Genomic DNA, 19562 nt, shown 5'->3' with positions numbered 1-19562 from the left:
CTAGGTCAGGCACCACGTACCTGGAAGGGGGTCACCCAAAATAGTGGGGAAGGAAACATTGTGAAATATATTGTCTCCCTTTTTATAACTCCTTCCTCCTGTCTGCATGACATGCCAATCCCTCCTCCAGTCTCCACAAAGACCAAGAACATAATTCACCATTTACCCATTTATTGAGCAATTACTATATGCCAATTTGTATCATAAGCATGTTATACTCACTCATTTTAACCATTTTTTTTACATTTTTTATTCAGTAATAGTCATTTTACAATGTTGTGTCAAATTCTAATGTAGAGCACAATTTTTCAGTTATACATGAACACATATATATTCATTGTCACATTTTTTTCGCTATGAGCTACCACAGATCTTGTATGTATTTTCCTGTGCTATACAGTATACTCTTGTTTATCTAGTCTGCATTTTAAAATCCCAATCTGTCTCTTCCCACCCTCCGCCCCCTTGGCAACCACAAGTTTGTATTCTATGTCTATGAGTCTGTTTCTGTTTTGTATTTATTTATTTGTTTGTTTGTTTGTTTTTAGATTCCTCATATAAGCGATCTCATATGGTATTTTTCTTTCTCTTTCTGGCTTACTTCACTTAGAGTGACATTCTCCAAGAACATCCATGTTGCTGCAAATGGAGTTATGTTGTCAGTTTTTGTGGCTGAATAGTATTCCATTGTATAAATATAATACATCTTCTTTATTCAGTCATCTGTTGATGGACATTTAGGCTGTTTCCATGTCTTGGCTATTGTAAATACTGCTGCTATGTACACTGGAGTGCAGGTGTCTTTTTGAAGTAGGGTTCCTTCTAGATATATGTCCAGGAGCGGGATTCCTGGGTCATATAGTTAAGTCTATTCCTAGTCTTTTGAGGAATCTCCATACTGTTTTCCACAGTGGCTTTCCTTGCTTCCCTCTCCCACTCTTAATGATTTTGATGTTTTCTTTTACAATTTTGTGTTTATTCTATTTGGAATTCATGGTAGTTATCACCTTTCCAGTTTTAACCATTCTTGTAAAGATTACTTTTTCGTTTTTGACATTTTTCAACAGTAAGGCTCAGACACAGATTCATCTACTCATTTCTTTGATCAAACTATATTGAGATTTCCTCTGAAATGGTCACTGCTAGGTGCCACAAATAAAGAAGGAAAGATGTGTGATGCACACAACTTAATGGCGATGTGAAGATGCATGGTTCTGAAATGCCACAGCTGGTGAGAGTTGGAGCCAAGCACATCCAGCAGTGGCTGTCGGGCTGCAAACTTCGGGTGCTCAGCCATGAGCTAAAATCCACCCACTGCAGTGGGATCTGCAAATCGGGCAGAGGTTTCCAGATATCTGTGGGACCCTGGAACCAGGGTTACATCTAATTATGAAAAAGCATTTTCATCACCATTCGAAGGAAGTCACTGATCACCAGTGGGGGGAAAAGCAGGCGTCAGCTGGGAAAAAGTCCATGAAGACTCTTGCTACTGACACGTGCAGGACTTCTGTGACAAAGCTGCCAGGAAAATGCACCTTGAACCCAGGTCTGTTGATGGAGCCTGAAGAAGGACCCAGGGTGCCCCTCAACCTAACTGACAAGTTTACTCCAGGGCTGAGACCAAGAATCAGCCAAATGAACGTAAAGATGTAAGGATAGTTTTATTTTGCTTATTTTTGAACAATAGGTCAAGCAGGAAAATATGAAAATTCCTCTGGAAAACATGTGACATGTTCCCAACAGGCAAAGTTGTGTCTAAGTGCGTAGATTGATTTTGACAAAACATCAGGCAGAAACCTTCGCTTCGGGACATCAGTAGCGAAGATGAGAAGGCTGTAGCCAGAAGTCCTGCAGGAGTGTGGCGCTTACAGAAGCTACTGATGAAATCCATTCGATCTGCCATTCATTCACCAAATACAGAGAAGGAAGGGAGCACGTAGAATATTTCTGGAGTCAGTCGCTGCCCTGCGAGCTCAGGATCCAGCTGTGAGCAATGCAGAAGGTGTACAGGAAAGAAGAACAGTCAACAAGCAAAGATCTTGCCTAATGTCGGGACAGGTGAACAGAAGAATTCAGCAAAGAGAACACAGCAGGTGGCTCATCCTGCCTGGGGTCAGAAAATGCCTTGTTAGGGAACAGACAGTCTGGGATGCCTGGTAGCCTGAGCCTGATTGCAGTAGTGCTCAGAGCAGGGAATGGTGTTGCAGGCAGGGGAGCAGCATGGTCAGAAGCCCAGGCATCAGAGGGAAAATGACACATTTGAGGCATGTGGTTTGTAAGTGATGCCCGCGTATAAGAGGTTATTGTTACAGTGTATTCAGTGGGAAAGGCTTGATGAATTTCCATACCTCTTCTGGTTCATTTTTCAAAAGACGAATTGTGCAGTTGTCAGAGACCCAATTGCTACTGAAATCTCTGCTGAACCAATGAATAAGCAAATAATAAGAGCCTAGCCCTCCCCAGAGTTGAGACAGAATTAGGAAGAACTATGTGGCAGCGTGAAATTGGCGTGACCTGTCTGGAAATGTAGATGATATTCCTTCCTCTGCCTTTTTGCCTTTTCTTCTTTGTTCCGAAATGTTTCAAGGGTATAATTCTATAATTTTTTTAGGGCCTCGCATCTCCTGTGCATCAGTGAATTCCACTCAATTTGCAAAATACCCTGAAAATATGTGATAAGTAAACATAGTCCATGTGAGGGTTGGCGTGTTTGGAGACCCCCAGCGACAAAGATGCTTTAGAGACATCTTCATACCATCAACTCTGGGACCCGGACCATCAATTACCAGCAGTGTAATTTTGGCAAGACGTGGCCCCTTTGAACCTAAGAGCCTCAAGTTAAAATGAGGATTTATACCCATCTCTCAGGGGGGTTGTTTGCTCAGAAAGTACTGAGAGCAGCAACCCTACGTGCTCAGGACACGTCCGTGCCTTCCTTACCTTCCTTCTTCTGTGCCATAAGCCAGCCTCCCTCCCTCTCAGAAACTAGGGCCTCTTCATGAGGGAAAAAAGGAACCATTCAAAGAAAAAAGAAAAAAAATAGTAGGTCACACTTAGCACGGCTCCCCGTGCCAGCACCGGGGCCGCACAGCCAGTTTCAGAAACGGTTTCTGCAGAGGTGAGATGCCTCCCCCCAGGGTTGAAGTCCTTCTCGCCCACTTCCTGCCCGGGTGTGTGTTGGCTGCGGGGCTTCCTGGAGGGATGGAGCCAAAACACTCAAAGTGCTTCCCGCGGGAGGAAGCCTTCGCTTCACAGAAGTTGGAGTCCCTGGAACAGGAAGGCCGAGGGGGGTTTCGGGGGCCCTGGGTTACGGGGGCCGCGCTGCGATGCCGGCCCCCCAGGCTTCACGGTCCGGGAGGGAAGGCAACAGAGGCACCATTTACTCCTGCATCCCGCCCGCACTCCAGGTCCCACGGGGGGGCTGAAGCGCGGGCCCAGCTCCCGGAGGGGAGGTGTCCTGTCCCCGCGCCCGGGCCCCTTCTTCCGGTGCGCGTGTGCGCTGGGACTGGAGGTGGGAACTGTTTTCTGGGGCTGGAAATCACATTAATAATGATAATAGCAAACCCACAATGCTTTCTCTCTACCACACACTGGCTGGTCTCAGGGGCTGGCAATGTATTAACCATTCAATCCCCCCTCGGCCCTGGGCGGGGCGGGGCGGGGGGGGGGCGGTAACCGACGTTGCCTCCACTTCAGCGGTGAGGAGACAAAGTCACACAGCTAGAAAGTGACAGAGCTTAGGTCTCTGGTTTGAGTTTGAACCTCTAAATCAAGCTGGCCTCTGAAAGAAAGTAGAATGGTGAGGGCCAGGGGCTGTGGGAGAGAAAATGAGGGGTGAGTATTTAAGGGGTGCAGAGTTTCAGTTGGGGAAGGTGAAAAGGTTCTGGAGATGGATGGTGGTGATGACTGTACAACAAAGAGAAAACACTTAATGTTAACCAAACTGGACACTTAGAAATGGTTTAAATGATTTGCATCAACATGGAGGGAACTGGAGATCGTCATTCTAAGTGAAGTAAGCCAGAAAGAGAAAGAAAAATACCATATGAGACCATTTATAAGTGGAGTCTAAAAAAAAAAAGAAAGACATAAATGAACTTATTTACAAAACAGACAGACTCATATAGAAAACAAACTTTTGGTTACCAGTGGGGAAAGAGGGTGGGAGGGATAAATCGGGAGTTTGGAATTTGCAGGTACAAATTATTATATATAAAAGGATAAATCACAAGGTCCTACTATATACCACAGAGAACTACATTTAGTATCTTGTAATGGCCTATAATGAAAAATAATATGAAAAGGAACATTAATATATATGTATATGTGTAACAGAATCACTACACTGTACACCAGAAATTAACACAACATTGTAAATTAACTATACTTCAATTTTTAAAAATTTAGTAAGTTTTAATGGTTGAAATGGTTTAAAAAATCTATCTTACGTATGTTTTACCGCAGCAGAAATTTTTTCCATGGGCGAAGGGAATATAGTGTAGCTCTAGAAATACGCATCCGATTGCATGAGACATGGACCATCTTTCATTATAAAATAAATCATTAAAGATGGAAATGGTGGCATCGACTTTTCATAGATCAGGAACCAGAACCGGCTACGGGTCTCAGTTTTTAAATTTAAAAGAACTCTGGTTGTATAAGGCCTGACACCAACGCAACAAGCACCTTTGCTCAGCTAAGTCAGTTCTCTTAATGTATTGAGAAGAATCAGTTAAGTGAAGCATTTGGTGTCCTATCAACAAAACAAAGGGGAAAAGATCTGGGCATCTGAATACAATTGCTAATACAACACACTCTCTGCTAGCAACCAGGGAATTTTCCAGGTGCCCTGGAGGCAGGGTCTGGGAAGGGAGATCGCTCTCCAGTGAGCAGCTCCCAGTCTGCCTGAAACAGGTGCCCCACTTAAATCATAATGACCACCTCCCTGTGCGGGACCTCAGGACACCGAGAACCAGGCGGACCAAGCACGTGGCCGAGAGGTGGACCAGAGCCTGCTTTGCCCGAGAGCCCACACTCAGGATGCTGTGGCCCGCAGACTCATCCACGGACCCCTTAAAATCAGCGCATCAGCATGTTTAGAATGGAGGAAAATCCAAACATCACCTTAAACATAGTCATCTCTCATTTCCCAAGGAAATTAAGGTTTGGAGGTAATGAGTTGTCCAGTATCATACGGCTTGTTAGCGTGTAAGGAAGTGATTTTCTTCCTTCTCTCCGACCCTCAGCAAATATTTACAGAGTCCCTTCCCTTAAGTGGCAGCATAGTGAGGTGTCAGGAACACAGACTTGAGCCCGCCTGTCTGGTCTGAACCTGGGCTCCACTGCGAGTTAATCGAGCAAGTCACTCTCCTTCTTGTTTCACTCGTGCCTCATCTGTGAAGTGGGGAGCTGATGATACCAGCTCCCACCTGGCAGGGCTTTAGGGTGGTCGCCGTGGTTAACGTGCACAGCGCCCTGAGAAAAACACCAAGCACTCAGCCAGCTCCGTATCCACGTTAGCTGTCATTAGTTCCCAGGTCCCCGAACCACGCATGATGGGATGTGGAAGTTGGGCGGAAAATTCGCATCAACTTCACACTTTTGCCAAGTGTCAACCTTACCTCATCTTACAGCCTCCAGGGACACAGAGACGACCAACTCAACTCCTCAACCAGGAAATCCTGAGCCTGATACAGACACTGATGAATACACCACTGGAAGGCAGCCTGGGGAATCTTACATATGTGTTATTAAACTGAAAAATTACAATCCTCAAGGAATAACCTCAAGTGATCAGGTGTCTTTCAGTGTATTGTTTTCAAGTGCTGTGTGATGAATGACTGCAAACTTCAAGGCTGAAAACAACACTCATTGATTAGCTCCTGGCCCTGGGGGGCAGACGTCTGGGTGGGACCAGCTGCGTTTTCCGCTCTGGGTCTCACTGGCCTGGCCCCCTCTCTGGGGGCTCTGGGTCAGAATCTGTCCCCAAGCTTGTTCAGGTAATTGACAGACCCAGTTCCTTATGGCTGTAGGTCTGAGGTTGCCACCTCTGTGCTGGAGGTCAACCAGGGCCCCTCTCTGTCCCTAAGGCTGCCCCCCTGCTCCTTCTCATGCCCCCTCTGCCTTCAGACCAGCGGTGGCTGGTCAAATCCTTTCCACACTCGGAGTCTCTCTGACCTCCTCTTCTGCCACCAACCTGAGAAAACTCTCTGCTTTTCAAGGGTTTGTGGGATTGGATCAGGGTCACCAAGGTAATCTCCCTTTTGAGTAACTCAGAGTCAACTGATGAGTGACCTCCAGGACACGCACACCACCCCTGTTGCCCTATAGCTAACCCAACCGCAGCAGCGGTTCCCCATCCGCCACAGGGTCTGCCCACACGCAAGGGGACAGGGCTCCACGGGGATCTAGAGGTCGGGGTAGAATTCTGCCTCCCACAGTCAGGCTGGGCTCTGTTCTGCTCCGATAACGAGTCCCAGTCCACACACAGGTGGGCTGAGGCATGGCTCCGGGTCTCCACCTTGGGGTGAGGCCGGTGGAACAGTCACTATCTCTGACTTGGTGGTCCCACAGCAGAGAGCGAGGGAAAGCGGCTAGCAGGCTCGGGCTCTTAAAGCTTCTGCCCGGAAGCAAAACGCATCGTGTCCTCTTCTGCATCACTGCACAAGGTAACTCACTTGGCCACGCATCACTTCAAGGAGGCGGAAAAGCTCAGTCTTGGTGTGCGTCTGGGAGAGGGCAGACTGGGCGTGTTTCAGGACCAGCACCAACGATCACCACGAATAGGGACTCAGCAAAGCGAAAGCAGTGGTTGTGAGCGCAGCTCTATGCGCGCGCTCTGCTGGGTTCTCCATCAGTCAGACCTCTTCTATTTGCAAGAGAGAAAAAGTCTTACTGAAAGCAGCTCTAGCCAAAAGGAAACACTAGGTCTGTAGCTAGAAATGACCCCAAGGTGACTTGCAGAGTCTAAGGAGGAATTCCAAGTCTGGGCCTCTGGGACTAGAATCGGAGATGCAGACTCTTCCTCCCTCCATCTCCCAGCTCTGCTTCTGGCCTGGCCTGCTCCTCCCGCAGAGAGCTCCACCCCAGGGCAGGAGACACAACTGCCGGCAACCACAGTAGGGGCATTGTTGGAATGAGAGTGCGACTTTCTTCCCATACCCATCCGTTCATCCCAGGGAAGGATGCTGATTGGTCCATCCTGGGCCATGCGCCCATCATTATTAATTACCATAGTGGGGAGGTGAGAGTGGGCCTGAGATGGAATTAGTGAACAAGGTCCACAACCAGAAAAAAAAAAAAAAAAAGAAGAAGAAGAAAGAAAAAAAGTAAAGAAAATGAAAGCCACAGCCTCCACTGTCACTCACTCCAGCTGTTTCATATTTATTTCATTTTCACAAAAATGCTGGGCGATGAAAGCTGTAAACCCTGTGCAGCAGAAGACGACAAGGGCTGATGAGATCTGCACCGTCACGTCATAATAGCAGAAGTGGGTTTAAACCGAAGCCGGTGTTACTCCAAAGCCTGTGCTCTTCCTGCTAAGCCATGCTGGGGCTCTTCTGGAAAGACTTTTTCTGAGTCTTTTCCACACAAACAGGCCATAGGAAAACATTCGGGAGAACTTGTCCTGCACCCTGTTTCCCATTAAAATTTGAATCTTTTGAGCTTATAGAGGGGTCTCTATTCTGAAACGTGGGATTACTTCCATAATCACTGTCCCAGAGCAAAAGCCAGCCTCAGTGTTTGTCCTCATTCCTTTACTCTGGACCATGTGGGCCAACTTTCCACTTGGCTTTGCCAGGAGAACAAGCTCAGAAACACATCCCATAAACAGAGGCGATGTGTTGATTTTAACCAAAGGAACACTGCTGTCAACAGGAACGCTGGAGGCAACGTTCCGGCTAGTTGTTCAACCTGCACCCCCTCCCTCCAGTGCGGCCTGGCTGTCCCTGCTGGGTCAGGGGGCACAGGCATCCCTGGCTCCTGGCTTCTGACCTCAGAACACAAGCAGGAGCTGGAAGCGCAGAGGTGGCCTCTTTGCTAGAGAAGGGGCCTCCTGCACCAGTCCCTGATGTCAGCATCTCAGGCTCTGGGTGTCTAGTGTGACTGATGCTTTCCACAGAATGGAAACTGCTACTGGACTCTTCCACCCACTGGCAAAAACAGCTCCTGGCTGGATGCTGGGCAACAGAGGAGGTCTGAGATTGGCCGTGGCCTTTTCGGCTTTGGCTGCCATCACAAGCAGGCCCAGGACAGGAACATAAGGAACAGTCAGGAGAGGTGTGATTCTGCGTTTGAGCCACATAACAAGGGGTCAGGAAAACACCGAGTGCCTATTTTTTATGACTTGCTCAGGAATTTCCCATAAGCCCCTAAGGCTGGGAGCAAAACATATTTCCCTGGTTACGTGCATCACTGACTGGAAGATGCCAGTCTGCACAGCCAGAAAGAAAAGGTTAAATGCTCTTTATCTAAAAAGGAGTCTCTGACTGTGAAAATACGAGGTCACAAGACAGACAGGGGTAGGGTCTGCTACTAGCACAAAGCTCAGGATTTCTTTCAGTGCTTAAAGGATGGGCTAGCATGTGTCCTGGACTCTAGTGGCAGCCACGTTGTGACTGAATAGGGACTCACTTGGCTATAAGATGGAGTCAGTAATATATATGTCAGTTCAGGTTCAACTGAAGAAACAGAAGCAGAGACATAGTAAGATATTTATTTTATTGCAGAGGATCAGCTGACACGGCTGTGGAGGCCGGCCAAGAAAGTCCAAAACAGCAGGGCAGGCTGTCAGGAAGGGCAGGCTAGAACTTGTGGGGACAAAGTTACTCCACAGGCAGGGTTTCTTCTCCCTCAGAGAAATTCTTCTTCATCAGCTCTGCCCTTCACATCATTCAGCTGATTGCATCAGGCCCACCCAGAATATCTAGGCTATTCTGCTATTCCTTAGAGTCAACTGCTTATGGACTTTAACCGCAGCTACAAACACCTTCACAGTAACACCCGGAATAGCAGTTGATCGAGTAACTGGGACGGTAGCCTGACAGAATTGACACATCAAAGGCCGTCACAGTATGGAATACAGAGACAGAATAAGATGGTTTCTTGGTGACTTTGTTGATTTCCTGGATCAAACCGTTCCTGAGCTCCACCCTGCTTCTGCATGCTCCAGTTGCACTTTCCAGAAGATCCAGCTATGGAGATCTCAAGCTGTGTTTTCTGTAACTCACAACCTACAGTCCTAACTGACACAAGAGAGGCCCAAACCGAGGAGGTGACAGCCTCGTTCTGACCAGACCTCTCAAGGAGGGCCGTGTTCCAGTCTGGATTCTAGCCAGTGGGAGACACACTGACACACCACACGGTGGCTAAAGGGGTGGCCACCTTCATTTAGCAGAGAGGCACCTATTGAACACCTGCCCTGTGTTGGACCTGGCCTCCATGCTGTGGACACAAAGACAAGGGGGACTCTTGCTCTGCCCATGGGGGACAGACAAGCAGACAGGCAGTGGCCAGAGCGGATGATGCCATGACAGAGCAAAGGAGAGGGCAGGGGCTGTGGGAGCCTATGCAGGCAGAGGGCACCCAATCCAGCTTCTGGGGGTCAAGACAGGCTTCTTGGACAAAGTGACATTTCAGCTCGGTCTGGAAGGGTGAGAAGGAACAAATCAAAGTGACTAGGTGAGGGAAAGATGTTCTGAGAAGAGGGAACAGCATGTATGAAGGTCCAAGGCCAGTTGGGTGCGGTAACCACAAACCCTAGGGATTGCTGATGCTGTGTGATTTGGAGCAAGTCACTTCACCACTCTGTGCCTCAGTGCCCTCGAATGATGATAGTAGAATAAATGCATTAACCCTTGTGCAGCTCTGGGAGCAAGGCAGCACTTCCAGGATTAGCTATCACCCACCACCACCACCACCACCATCATCATCGTTACCTGAGTACCAGTGCAGGGAAGGATGGCAGAGATGTCTGGAGAGCTCAGCTGGGACCAGGCTGCAGACCTCAGACTATCTTCCAGGCCTCAGGAAACCAGGGGAGAATGTGAAACAGGGACTGGCAGGTGTGGATTCCTGCTTTAGAAATGGCCACCGGCCAGAGAAAGGACTCTGGGCAGAGAGATGTTAATAGTGATGCTAGCGTGGAAGAGGATCTTAAAGCCATTTCCCATGGAAAAAGGCCAAGAAATTGGAGTGTTTGCTCTGAAGGAGCGCCGGTTTTGTTTAAGGGCAGGGATGAGCAATGGTAGGCAGACTGAGGGAAGAAAGAATCACTCAGGGCTGTTCTGTGGAAGAGTTTTAGGTCACAGGCGGCAGCTCCAGGGAGTCAGCACATCTCACCTTCACCTTAGGAAGAAGCTGTATTGTTCAGAGCTGCCCAGAGACTGGAGAGTAACCTTAGGTGGCAGTGAGCTCGCCGTCCAGGCTGGCATGCAAGCAGACTCTGGATGAGTGCTTGGCAGGGGAGCAGTAGAGGAAGCACAAGCTCCAGGCAGGTTGATTTCTAAGTTCCTTGCAGCCTTAATTTCTGTTATTCTACCGAACCGCAGAGAGAAGGTATCAATTTTCTGAGGCTGCTGACCTTGAATCACCACAAACTGAGTGTCTTAAAACAATGCAAATGTATCCCTCACTGTTTTGGACGTCAGAAGTCCACCACGGGTCTCACTGGACCGAAGTCAAGGTCTTGGCAGGGCTGCATTCCTTTCTGGGGTCTCCAAGGGAGAATCTTTTCTTAGCCCTTTTCAGCTTCTAGAAGCTGCCTGCATCCTTTTGCTTGTGGCTTCTTCCTCCATCTTCAAAGCCAGCAACATAGCATCTTCCAAATTCTCTCTCTCTCATACATGTTCCCCACCCCCCATGCCCGCCCCACTTCCCCACGGCATTCCTCAGCTTGTAGATGGAGCCACCGCCAGGGAGGGGTCCTGGGGCACCAGAATTTCCACCGTCACGCCACTTACCCTGTGTGTTTGGTGAGTAAATGGCCCTTTATTTTTTCCCGTGAGAATAGCATCTTCTTTCCCCTCATTCACTGTTTTATTCCTACTGTCCATCTCAAGTCTGCACACAGTAGACGCTCAATAAATAGAGTGTCCAGAGAATGAAGGAAGAAGCCATTCAAAGAAAATGGCTGGTATCCAGCTGAGAAATACTCACCCACCCATTAGCTCCCACTGTCTGGCTCCCCTGGCATCATGAAGTACCACCCCGTGATGGGGTCCCTGCTCCTCTCACTGATGGGGATGGGAGAAACCTTTGGGAGGAGGCAAAGGCTTTAGTCTGCAGGGAAATTCCCACCTGGATTTTTACCATTTACCTTCCAGAGGGAGCAGGCTGATGCTGAAGGAGGCCGGGGAGGGGAGCGGGGTGGGGGCAGGACACACCACAGGTCTCCTGAGACCGCCTGCACCTAAGGCAGGGTCTCTCTGGCAGCCAGTGAAGCTGGTGCAGGCTGTGCTCTGCGGGTTTCTTAATGGGCTTGTGCCTCGCCCTGAGTAACAAGATTCACAGCCATCAGGTTAGTTTAGCAAGGCTCTCCCGAGCATCCTCTCTGCTCGGCTGGGTGCTGGGTGCTGGCAAACCGAGATGCAGAAGGAGTGCACAGGTGGGTGGGAAGGCAGCCGGGATCCACTTAGCAGGATATCTGGTGCTCAGGGCACCGGGGAAGCTTTTGATTTGCCCGAGGAGCCCCATCAACAACCACACACAGGTCCGGGGTGGAGTGAGACCGGACCTCCCAGCGACATGTTTGTCTCACCGGTAAGTGCACAGAAACGCCTGTTTTCCAGCACAGCGGCGTTCCCTCGATCGGATGGTCCAAAGACTTGTTTTGGTGCCTGGGCTTGTTTTTCTTCCCTGTCCTGAATTTGAAGCTCCTTCGACAGCACATCCAGAAGCCCGGGAGCACTTCAAAGCAGACTGGAATCCCCGGCTGGGGCCAGTTGTCGGCCAGGGAGGGGGTGAGGAGAGCCCTTCATCCAGAAGAAAAACACCTCTGTGTTTGCCTCCAGCACCTCCAAACGCACAGAGTTCTGCCCTGTCTGAGAGGGCGCCCACGAGGCGCGCCTCCGGTCATCTGGCTAAAGGTGTTTAGAGAAAATGCTCTTACCTGCAAAACAGGAAGGCAAGGCTGTGATCCCTGCCCAGGGCTTGAGGACAGAAAACTAGAAAAATAGGTCGTCAGGGCAGGAAGGGACCTCCAACTGCCCAGGGTGATGCTGGCTCTGTTTACAGACAGCGAATGGGACCAAGATCAAGAGGGGATTTTTCTGGGCAAACAGAGCGGGAAGAGGCTGGAGACAGAATTTCATTCCGGCTGTTGATCCTCGATCCTGCCCCATGTCCAGGACACCACACTCCGTTCCTTCAGCCCTCTGGTCCACAGCTCTGGTTGTTTTGTTCTGGGAATGTGCGCACCACCCACCGTGGGCCTCTCTTCTGCCCTCCCCTGCAGTGAGACAGGCTTTGGGGAGGAGCAAACACAGGTCCAGAGCTCTGTTCCTCCTTTTATTAGCCTTGTGACCTCAGCCAGTTTTATATCCCCCAAGACCCTTAGTCTCCTCATCTGGGAAATGGGAATAACCCCACCCTCTTCATTAGCACTCTGTGAGGCTCAGGACATCTGCGACAACAGCTGTGTAGCTGATGTATAAATGAGGCTCGTGCATCACTACTGGTACACTCCTGACGCTTGCTGTTAAGTAAGAACCTTCCTCTCTTTTGACAGCTTCTTCTCCTTGCTACTTCCTTGGTCTTGGGCAGCCCAAGACCCCAGACTCATCTCTGATTGTGAGTCCTGCTCCTCCCGAGTTCTACACTGTGGAGTGGGAGGATGGAACAAAGACAAGGCACGGAGCGCCACTGGACCCATTTGTGACCTTGGAGAAGTTGCTGCAACTCGTGAGCCTCAATTTTCCCACCGGAAAAATGGGGCTGTTTTCTGCGACACCTGCCTCACAGGGACACTTGTAGGAAAGGAGGTAGTGACATTAACTCAGACTGTGATAATAGCTCAGTGTCTTTCACTCCTCACTGTGCTCTTATCACCCCCACTTCACAGATAAGGAGAGGAAGGAAAGAGCTGAGGAACTTGTCCAAGTTCATTGAAGAACTGAGTAACCATGCAAGCGTCTAAGGGGAGAGCTTCCTCCTATAACTGGGACCCACTGTCCTGTAAATACAGAGCAGCGTCCCTAAAAGAGATGCCCATTTGGAGAACTAGCCCTTCCTGTGGGTCTGCTCTGTACCAAAGCCTGTGCTGGGAGTTTGAAGTGGACTAGCGTGGGGGGCGATCCCACATCCCCCCTCCACAGGCGCTGGCTCAAGCCTGTCTTCCAGGTGCAAAGGCACAGCTGCTCAGAGGGTAAGTGACTGCCCAGAGTTCCCCTCACTGGTCAGGGGTGGGTGGACACTGATCTCCAGGCTGCCTGACCCCAATCACTTCCGGTCCTTCTCCCTCCCCCAACTCTGCTCCAGAAGATCAGCCAGTCTTTACAAAACAGTCCCCATTCCAACTGAAGGGGCTGACTGCCCACCCCTCCCCTCTGACCGAACCTCCCACTCGCCCCTCTGCCAACTCTGCCACTCCAGGAAGAGCCCCTGCCGAGACAGAAAGCGCTATTGCAAGTTGTGAGAGAGGAGGGCCTCGCTGCCCTGCCAGGTGTCCCTCACCCACCCCCCAGGCGGCCCCCCCTCAACAAGGGGGGCTTTCAGGTCTGAAAGGCTCCAGTGTCCCCAGCCAGGTGGGCGTGCTCTTGGCCTTGGCGGGGCCCCACAGGAAACGGAGGCGTGGAGGACCACCCCCAAGCTGCTGCTTAAAGGGCGGCTGGCGTCGGGCTGCAGTCAGGCCACCTTTGCACCATGCCGCCCCAGCTGCTCCCCCTGCTGCTGCTGCTCCTGGCCGGCCCCCCTGCCGCGCGGCCGGCTCCCCCGACCTGCTACTCCAGGATGCTGGCCCTGAGCAGGGAGATCACCGCCGACTTCCAGAGCCTGCAGGCCACCGAGCCCTCGGTGAGTGCCCTTGGATCCCCCAGAGGCCCGAAGCCCGAGGCCCGAGGCCCGGGAGGCCTGTGCAGACCCAGCTCTAGAAACTTGCCTTCGGACCAGAAGGAAAAAAGCGCTAGTTTTCTTTTCTGGTCAATGTTAATTTCAGGGGTATCTGTGCTTTATTCCATCCTTTGGAATACTATGCCAATGGTTTGCACTTCCTTTGAAACACAAGGAAAATATGGTCAAAGACATCACAGTTTTTGTTTATAACTAGCTAGCCGATATCAGATTATCTGTTGTAAAATGTAAAAAAAAAAAAAAAAAGAGAGAGAGGGAGAGAGTCTACATAGAGTCTACAAAGAACAAAGAATTAAGCTTTTTTTAGTCTCTTCACTAGCCAGCACACGCTAAGGGGGTGACGCCTAGAACAGGCCCCACCCCTTACTTGCTTAGGACCCTGGCCAAATTATCCAGCCCCGAATCTGAGCATCCTCAGCTCTGAGAGGGGATGGCTGAGCCCCTTCACCCTCTTCAGGCGGCTGGAGAGTCGAAGGCTGGGTGCAGACACACCCCGCTCAGCAGAGCCCGCGCAGGGGAGACCCCACTGTGTTCTCACCATTGTGTTAAGAAGGAGACCCAGGGGCTGGGAGTGGGGAGTCCCAGAGCAACCACCCAGGACCAGAATCCGGCCTCCTGGCTGCTTATCCAGGGTAGAAACAAAATGAATTAAACTTAAAAGCTCCAGCAAAATTTAAGTGTCTTTCCCCGCTTGGGAGCACTTTAAATAAAATGCACGGTTCCCAGACGTCCCAGGCTCATGATGCCCTAACAGTGCCTTTGTATTTTCTCTTTTAAAGTTAAATAATGGGTATTTTTTTTCAAATTATGAAAGTCATATACTTTGCAAATGGTTGGAAAAGGCACAAAAGACAAAGAAGAAAGTAAATATTACTGCAAGCCTACCACCTAGAGGTGGCTGCGTCTATCACACGCCAGAGGCCGGAATTTCCGCTCTCTGTGCGGGCTGATCGTGTGCGTGCGTGCGTGCATGTGTAGACAGACTGGGTCAGACAGCGCAGCGGTTTTGTGATTTGTGTTTTAATGACACCGTCAAATAAATTAATCTTCTTTTGTAACAACGCTTGGTTGTACCGTTGCACTCTGATTTATCCACAGATTCCTTGCTATTGAATACGGAGAGCCATCACCTTTTTTAAAAAATATGTTTTTAAAGCTGAAAAAAACGCATAAGCTCAGAACTGCAGGGCTGGAAGGAAGTGGAGAGATTCTGTGTTCTAACTCTCTGATCTCACCCCTGGGACACCGAGTCCCAAAGAGGAGGGAGACCTACTCCAGGTCACACAGGGAATTTCTGGTCTGGCAGGACCAGAATCTGGGTCTTCTGGCCTTCAGGCCAGCGTAGAAGCAAAAGTGAAGTGTAGTAACAGAAAAGTATACACATATATACACTTGTATATTACTATACACTGTATATTGCTGTGTCTAGATTACAGCTATCGGACCGTTTAAACACACACATAGATGCATATATAGATATAGGTAGGTGTCTATATAGGAGTGTGTGTCATAAATATATATATATATATAACTGTTCCCTAACTTATAGTAAATGATAAAATGATTGCATTCTAAAAGTCAAATTCTAGTTTTATGGGGGCAGCCATTACGGAAAACTGTGGAGTTTCCTTAAAAAACTGAAAATAGACTTACCCTATGATCCAGCAATCCCACTCCTGGGCGTGTATCTAGAGGAAACTCTAATTCTAAAAGATACACGCACCCCAGTGTTATTTAGCAGTACTAGTTACAATAGCCAAGATGTGGAAGCTACCTAAATGTCCTCGACAGATGACTGGGTAAAGAAGTTGTGGTATTTATACCCCCCCCATATATATAGGAATACTACCCAGCCATGAAAAAGAATAATGCCATTGGCAGCAACATGAATGGACCTAGAAATTATCATACTGAGTGAAGTAAGTCAGACAGAGAAAGACAAATACCATATGATATCACTTATCTGTGTAATCTTAAAAAAAAAGACACAAATAAACATTTACAAAACAGAGACGGAATCACAAACATAGAAAACAGACTTATGGTTATCAGGGAGGAGTGGGGAGGGATAAATTGGGAGCTTGAGATTTGCAGATACACACTACTATATATAAAACAGATAAACAACAAGGACCTACTGTACAGCACAGGGAACTATATTCAGTATCTTGTAATGGCCTATAATGAAAAACAATATTAAAAGGAATATATATGTACATAAATGAATCACTGTACTGTACACCAGAAATTAATACAACATTATAAATCAACTATACTTCAATTAAAAAAAAAGAAAAACTCTTTAAAACTAAAAGTCAAATTCTAGAAGAGCAGTTTGCCTTGAAGGACTGTGGCATGAGCTATAAGAAAGTACCGTGCGTGTCGGCATCAAGGAGGGCCCCGGGGATCTGGGGCTGGTCTGGCAGCTGATGGGTTGGCAGGGAGCCTTCTATGACCAGGTGGAGGATGTGTCCCTGTGGGCGTCAAGGCAACCTGTATCCCTTTCTGCAGGAGCCATGTGTGAGATACCTGCCCAGACTGTACCTGGATATACACGTAAGAGGGGCCTGCCTGCCTGCCTGGGGGAGGCATGGGGGTGGGGAGAGATCCTGTGCAGAAGGACCAGGAGTCCCCAGACCCGGCTACGGACTTCTCCTGTGAGACCCCTCCCTGTCGTCCATTCCTAGAATTACTGTGTGCTGGCCAAGCTGCGGGACTTTGCGGCATCGCCCCAGTGTTGGAAAGTGACCCAAGTGGATGCCCTGAAGGAGAAAGTGAGGAAACTATACACCATCATGAACTCGTTCTGCAGGAGAGTAAGTGCCACCAATGAAAATTCTTTTTCTACTTGTTATCAGCCAAGACTTTAAGAGAAGGGTTAGGAGAAGAGGGGGACGTGGAGGAGGAAGAGAAGTAGTCATGGGCTGCTTCCAGTTCACAGAGCCCTTCCTCAACCCTGTTGGCCTTGGTAAGGGATGGGGACTCGGGACAAGGCTCCTCACCAACACCAGCTCCACGTTGCCTGGGGACAACCCCCAGCACCACATGCCAACCATACAGGACAGACTCAGCCGGGAGCCAAATAGGGTGGGGACATGGGGAGAGGGCTGTGGAATTCTGAGAACCCCCGGAGGCCCAGAGTCAAGAAGACTTCCTGGGAGGTGGTTTCGTGCACTCTGTGATGGGAGGGTTCTGGCAGGAGAGGGGAAGAGACAGGAAGCGTAGAGAATCAGCACTAGTTAAGATGGAGAAAGTAGTCATGTGGTCCTGGGGGCACAGGCTTCAGCATCACGCAGAGCTGAGCTCCTGTCTTCATCTCCCAGCTTCCCACGTTGTGAGCGTCCCCTCAGCTCTCTGAGCCAGTTTCCACTTCGTGAATAGTGCCCATCTCATGAGGCCATTGGAAGATACTACAGTTACTCCCTGACCGTGTGTGCGGTGGGCACTGTAGTAGCTCCCTTGGTCCTAAGTACCCTGGCAAGGTGACCACATAGAATTCCTAGAACCAGGCCTAGCCCAGGACACTTTAAGAAGTAGCTATTAAGCTTTTTAGTTTTAATTTTTATTAAGATTTCTTTGTCACTATGCATCAAAGATTAGACATGCCTTTCCTCCCACACCCACTTCCCTCCTCATTCCCCTCTCCCCTTGGTCGTGATGGGGAGGCAGGAAGAAAATACAGTTGGAAGTACGGTACAGTCTGAGCAGTGCTGTTATTGACGCTGAAGCGTCTGAAGGTGAGATCGAGTGCTGTCACTCATGGTACCCCCAGTGCCCGGCCCAGGGTTGCTCCTCAGTAATTGAAGCTTGTTTATTCAGTGACTTCCTCACCCATCTATCTATCTACCCATCTGGTCGACCAGTGTATGCGTGAATTCAGTAATAAAAGGATATGTGAGATTCTACAGGAACTTGAAGAAAGATGTGACCAGCTCTCCTTGGGGGATGAGTGATGGGAAGGTTTCCCACAAAGGGGAACAACTGAACAGTCTTTGAGGATAACCAGGAGTTCTACAATTGTGCGTGGGCTCTGTGGCCACCTTCAGTGACATTCCTGCTCATTGCATATCTTTTCCAGGATCTGGTGTTCCTGTCGGATGACTGCAATGCCTTGGAATACCCAATCCTAGTGACGGCGGGCCTGCCAGGTCATCAGAGCTAAGGCAGCTCAGACCAGAGAGAGAACCCAAGGGGGCCGAAGTTATGTCAGCTGCCCAGACACAGTGGGCCAAGGCCACGGCCCCCTCGAGTCTCCCTGAGGTTGTTACGTGTCTCTCCACCTTTTGGGAAGCAGGGCTTGTGCTCCTACCCTGGAACCGATTTTGAACATAGTTAGAAGCCTTGCTTTTCACCCACCTTGGTTTTGTCTCGCCAGGGTGGTTAGATACACAGGTACGTGTATTTGGTCACTAAGAAGGAAAGGGCTGACCAGCTTCTCTTTGCTTCTCTTTGATGAACAACTAGCTTGAGAACAAGCAAAACAGAACGTTTGTAGTATGACTTTAATGGAGTAGTGGTACCATTTTTCTTTCTTGATAGAAACCTGCTTACATTTAACCAAGTTTCTATTTTATACCCCACTACAAATTTTTCTTACAGTTATCTTTCATTTTTAAAGAAATTTCACTGCCTGTAAGATGTATTTGCAAGGTTCGTAATTACATAGTGCTAACGGAACCACTCTTTCATTGAAAGATCAAATAAAGACTATCTCGACAGTGAGAAACACGTGTCCTGCTGAATTGGTCCAAGGTGGACGGCGGGGTGCTTCCTGCATGCCGTCTGCAAGTTGCTGCTTTCAGCAAGATGCACCTTTCTCCCTCTGTCCATCAAGCAGGGGTGTTTCTGGGTCTGCTTCAGTCGCCCTGTGTGAATGTCTGTCCTTGAAGTATTAGGAGATGCTCCGATTTGTGTTTGGGGACAGGCTGTACGCACGGCAGCCTAGTACCTGACACTTAACACAAACAGCAGTCCCCTGAGTCCTCACGACAGCCCTAGGAATGGACGTCATAGGCGGCTGAGGCTCACGTAGACTAGGTAACTAGCCTCAGGTCACCAGCTGGTACATGGGGAGCCTAGACTGAACTCAAAGGCTCCAAGGCCCACACTCTCCCCATCTTCTCCAGCCCACAACGATCACTCTTTCAAGGAACAACCCCTTCATAAAGGAAAATTATGCAACAACTAACCCTTTGTTACCCACCCCCCAGCATCTACCCCTTCCTGACAGATGATGAGTGTGGAGCCACATGCCCGGCACAAGCCCGGCACACGCCCCGCACCACACAGTGAAGCTGCCTTTGGGTGGGTGGGTGTTTTCCACGCCGATCTGCAGTGAAGGGGACACACTCGGGTTCAGAGGTTAAGCGACTTCCTGAGAGAGCGGATAAGTTGCGGCAAAGGGACTCCAGATAAACATACAAGTGCTGGGCGTGTTCACGCCACGGCTCTGCTAGTCGTGGCCGTCTCTAGGGAGCAGAATAAACCAGCAGAGG

At 49.3% G+C, this 19562-nt stretch overlaps 1 protein-coding gene across 1 annotated transcript; it reads left to right on the top strand.

The window, feature by feature from the left end:
• Positions 1-13731: 13731 nt before the first annotated feature.
• Positions 13732-18779, top strand: CYTL1 (cytokine like 1). The gene is made up of 4 exons (XM_010972980.3): positions 13732-14010; positions 16579-16623; positions 16755-16883; positions 18146-18779. Exons 1-4 carry the CDS (start codon positions 13861-13863, stop codon positions 18227-18229), a joined length of 408 nt encoding a protein of 135 aa, XP_010971282.1. The 5' UTR covers positions 13732-13860; the 3' UTR covers positions 18230-18779.
• The last annotated feature ends 783 nt before the right edge of the window (positions 18780-19562 follow it).

Source organism: Camelus bactrianus, chromosome 2, assembly GCF_048773025.1.
Source record: "Camelus bactrianus isolate YW-2024 breed Bactrian camel chromosome 2, ASM4877302v1, whole genome shotgun sequence".
Classification (NCBI taxonomy): Eukaryota; Metazoa; Chordata; class Mammalia; order Artiodactyla; family Camelidae; genus Camelus; species Camelus bactrianus.
The sequence above is the reverse complement of the archived record's forward strand: the minus strand, read 5'-3'. Positions and strand labels throughout refer to the sequence as shown.

Bases quoted from the DNA above. Each gene is read 5' to 3' on its own strand.
- CYTL1 (XM_010972980.3), top strand. From the start codon at position 13,861: ATGCCGCCCCAGCTGCTCCCCCTGCTGCTGCTGCTCCTGGCCGGCCCC. The intron at 14,011-16,578 runs GTGAGTGCCCTT...CCCTTTCTGCAG, and splicing joins TGCAGGCCACCGAGCCCTCG to GAGCCATGTGTGAGATACCT. The intron at 16,884-18,145 runs GTAAGTGCCACC...TATCTTTTCCAG, and splicing joins TGAACTCGTTCTGCAGGAGA to GATCTGGTGTTCCTGTCGGA.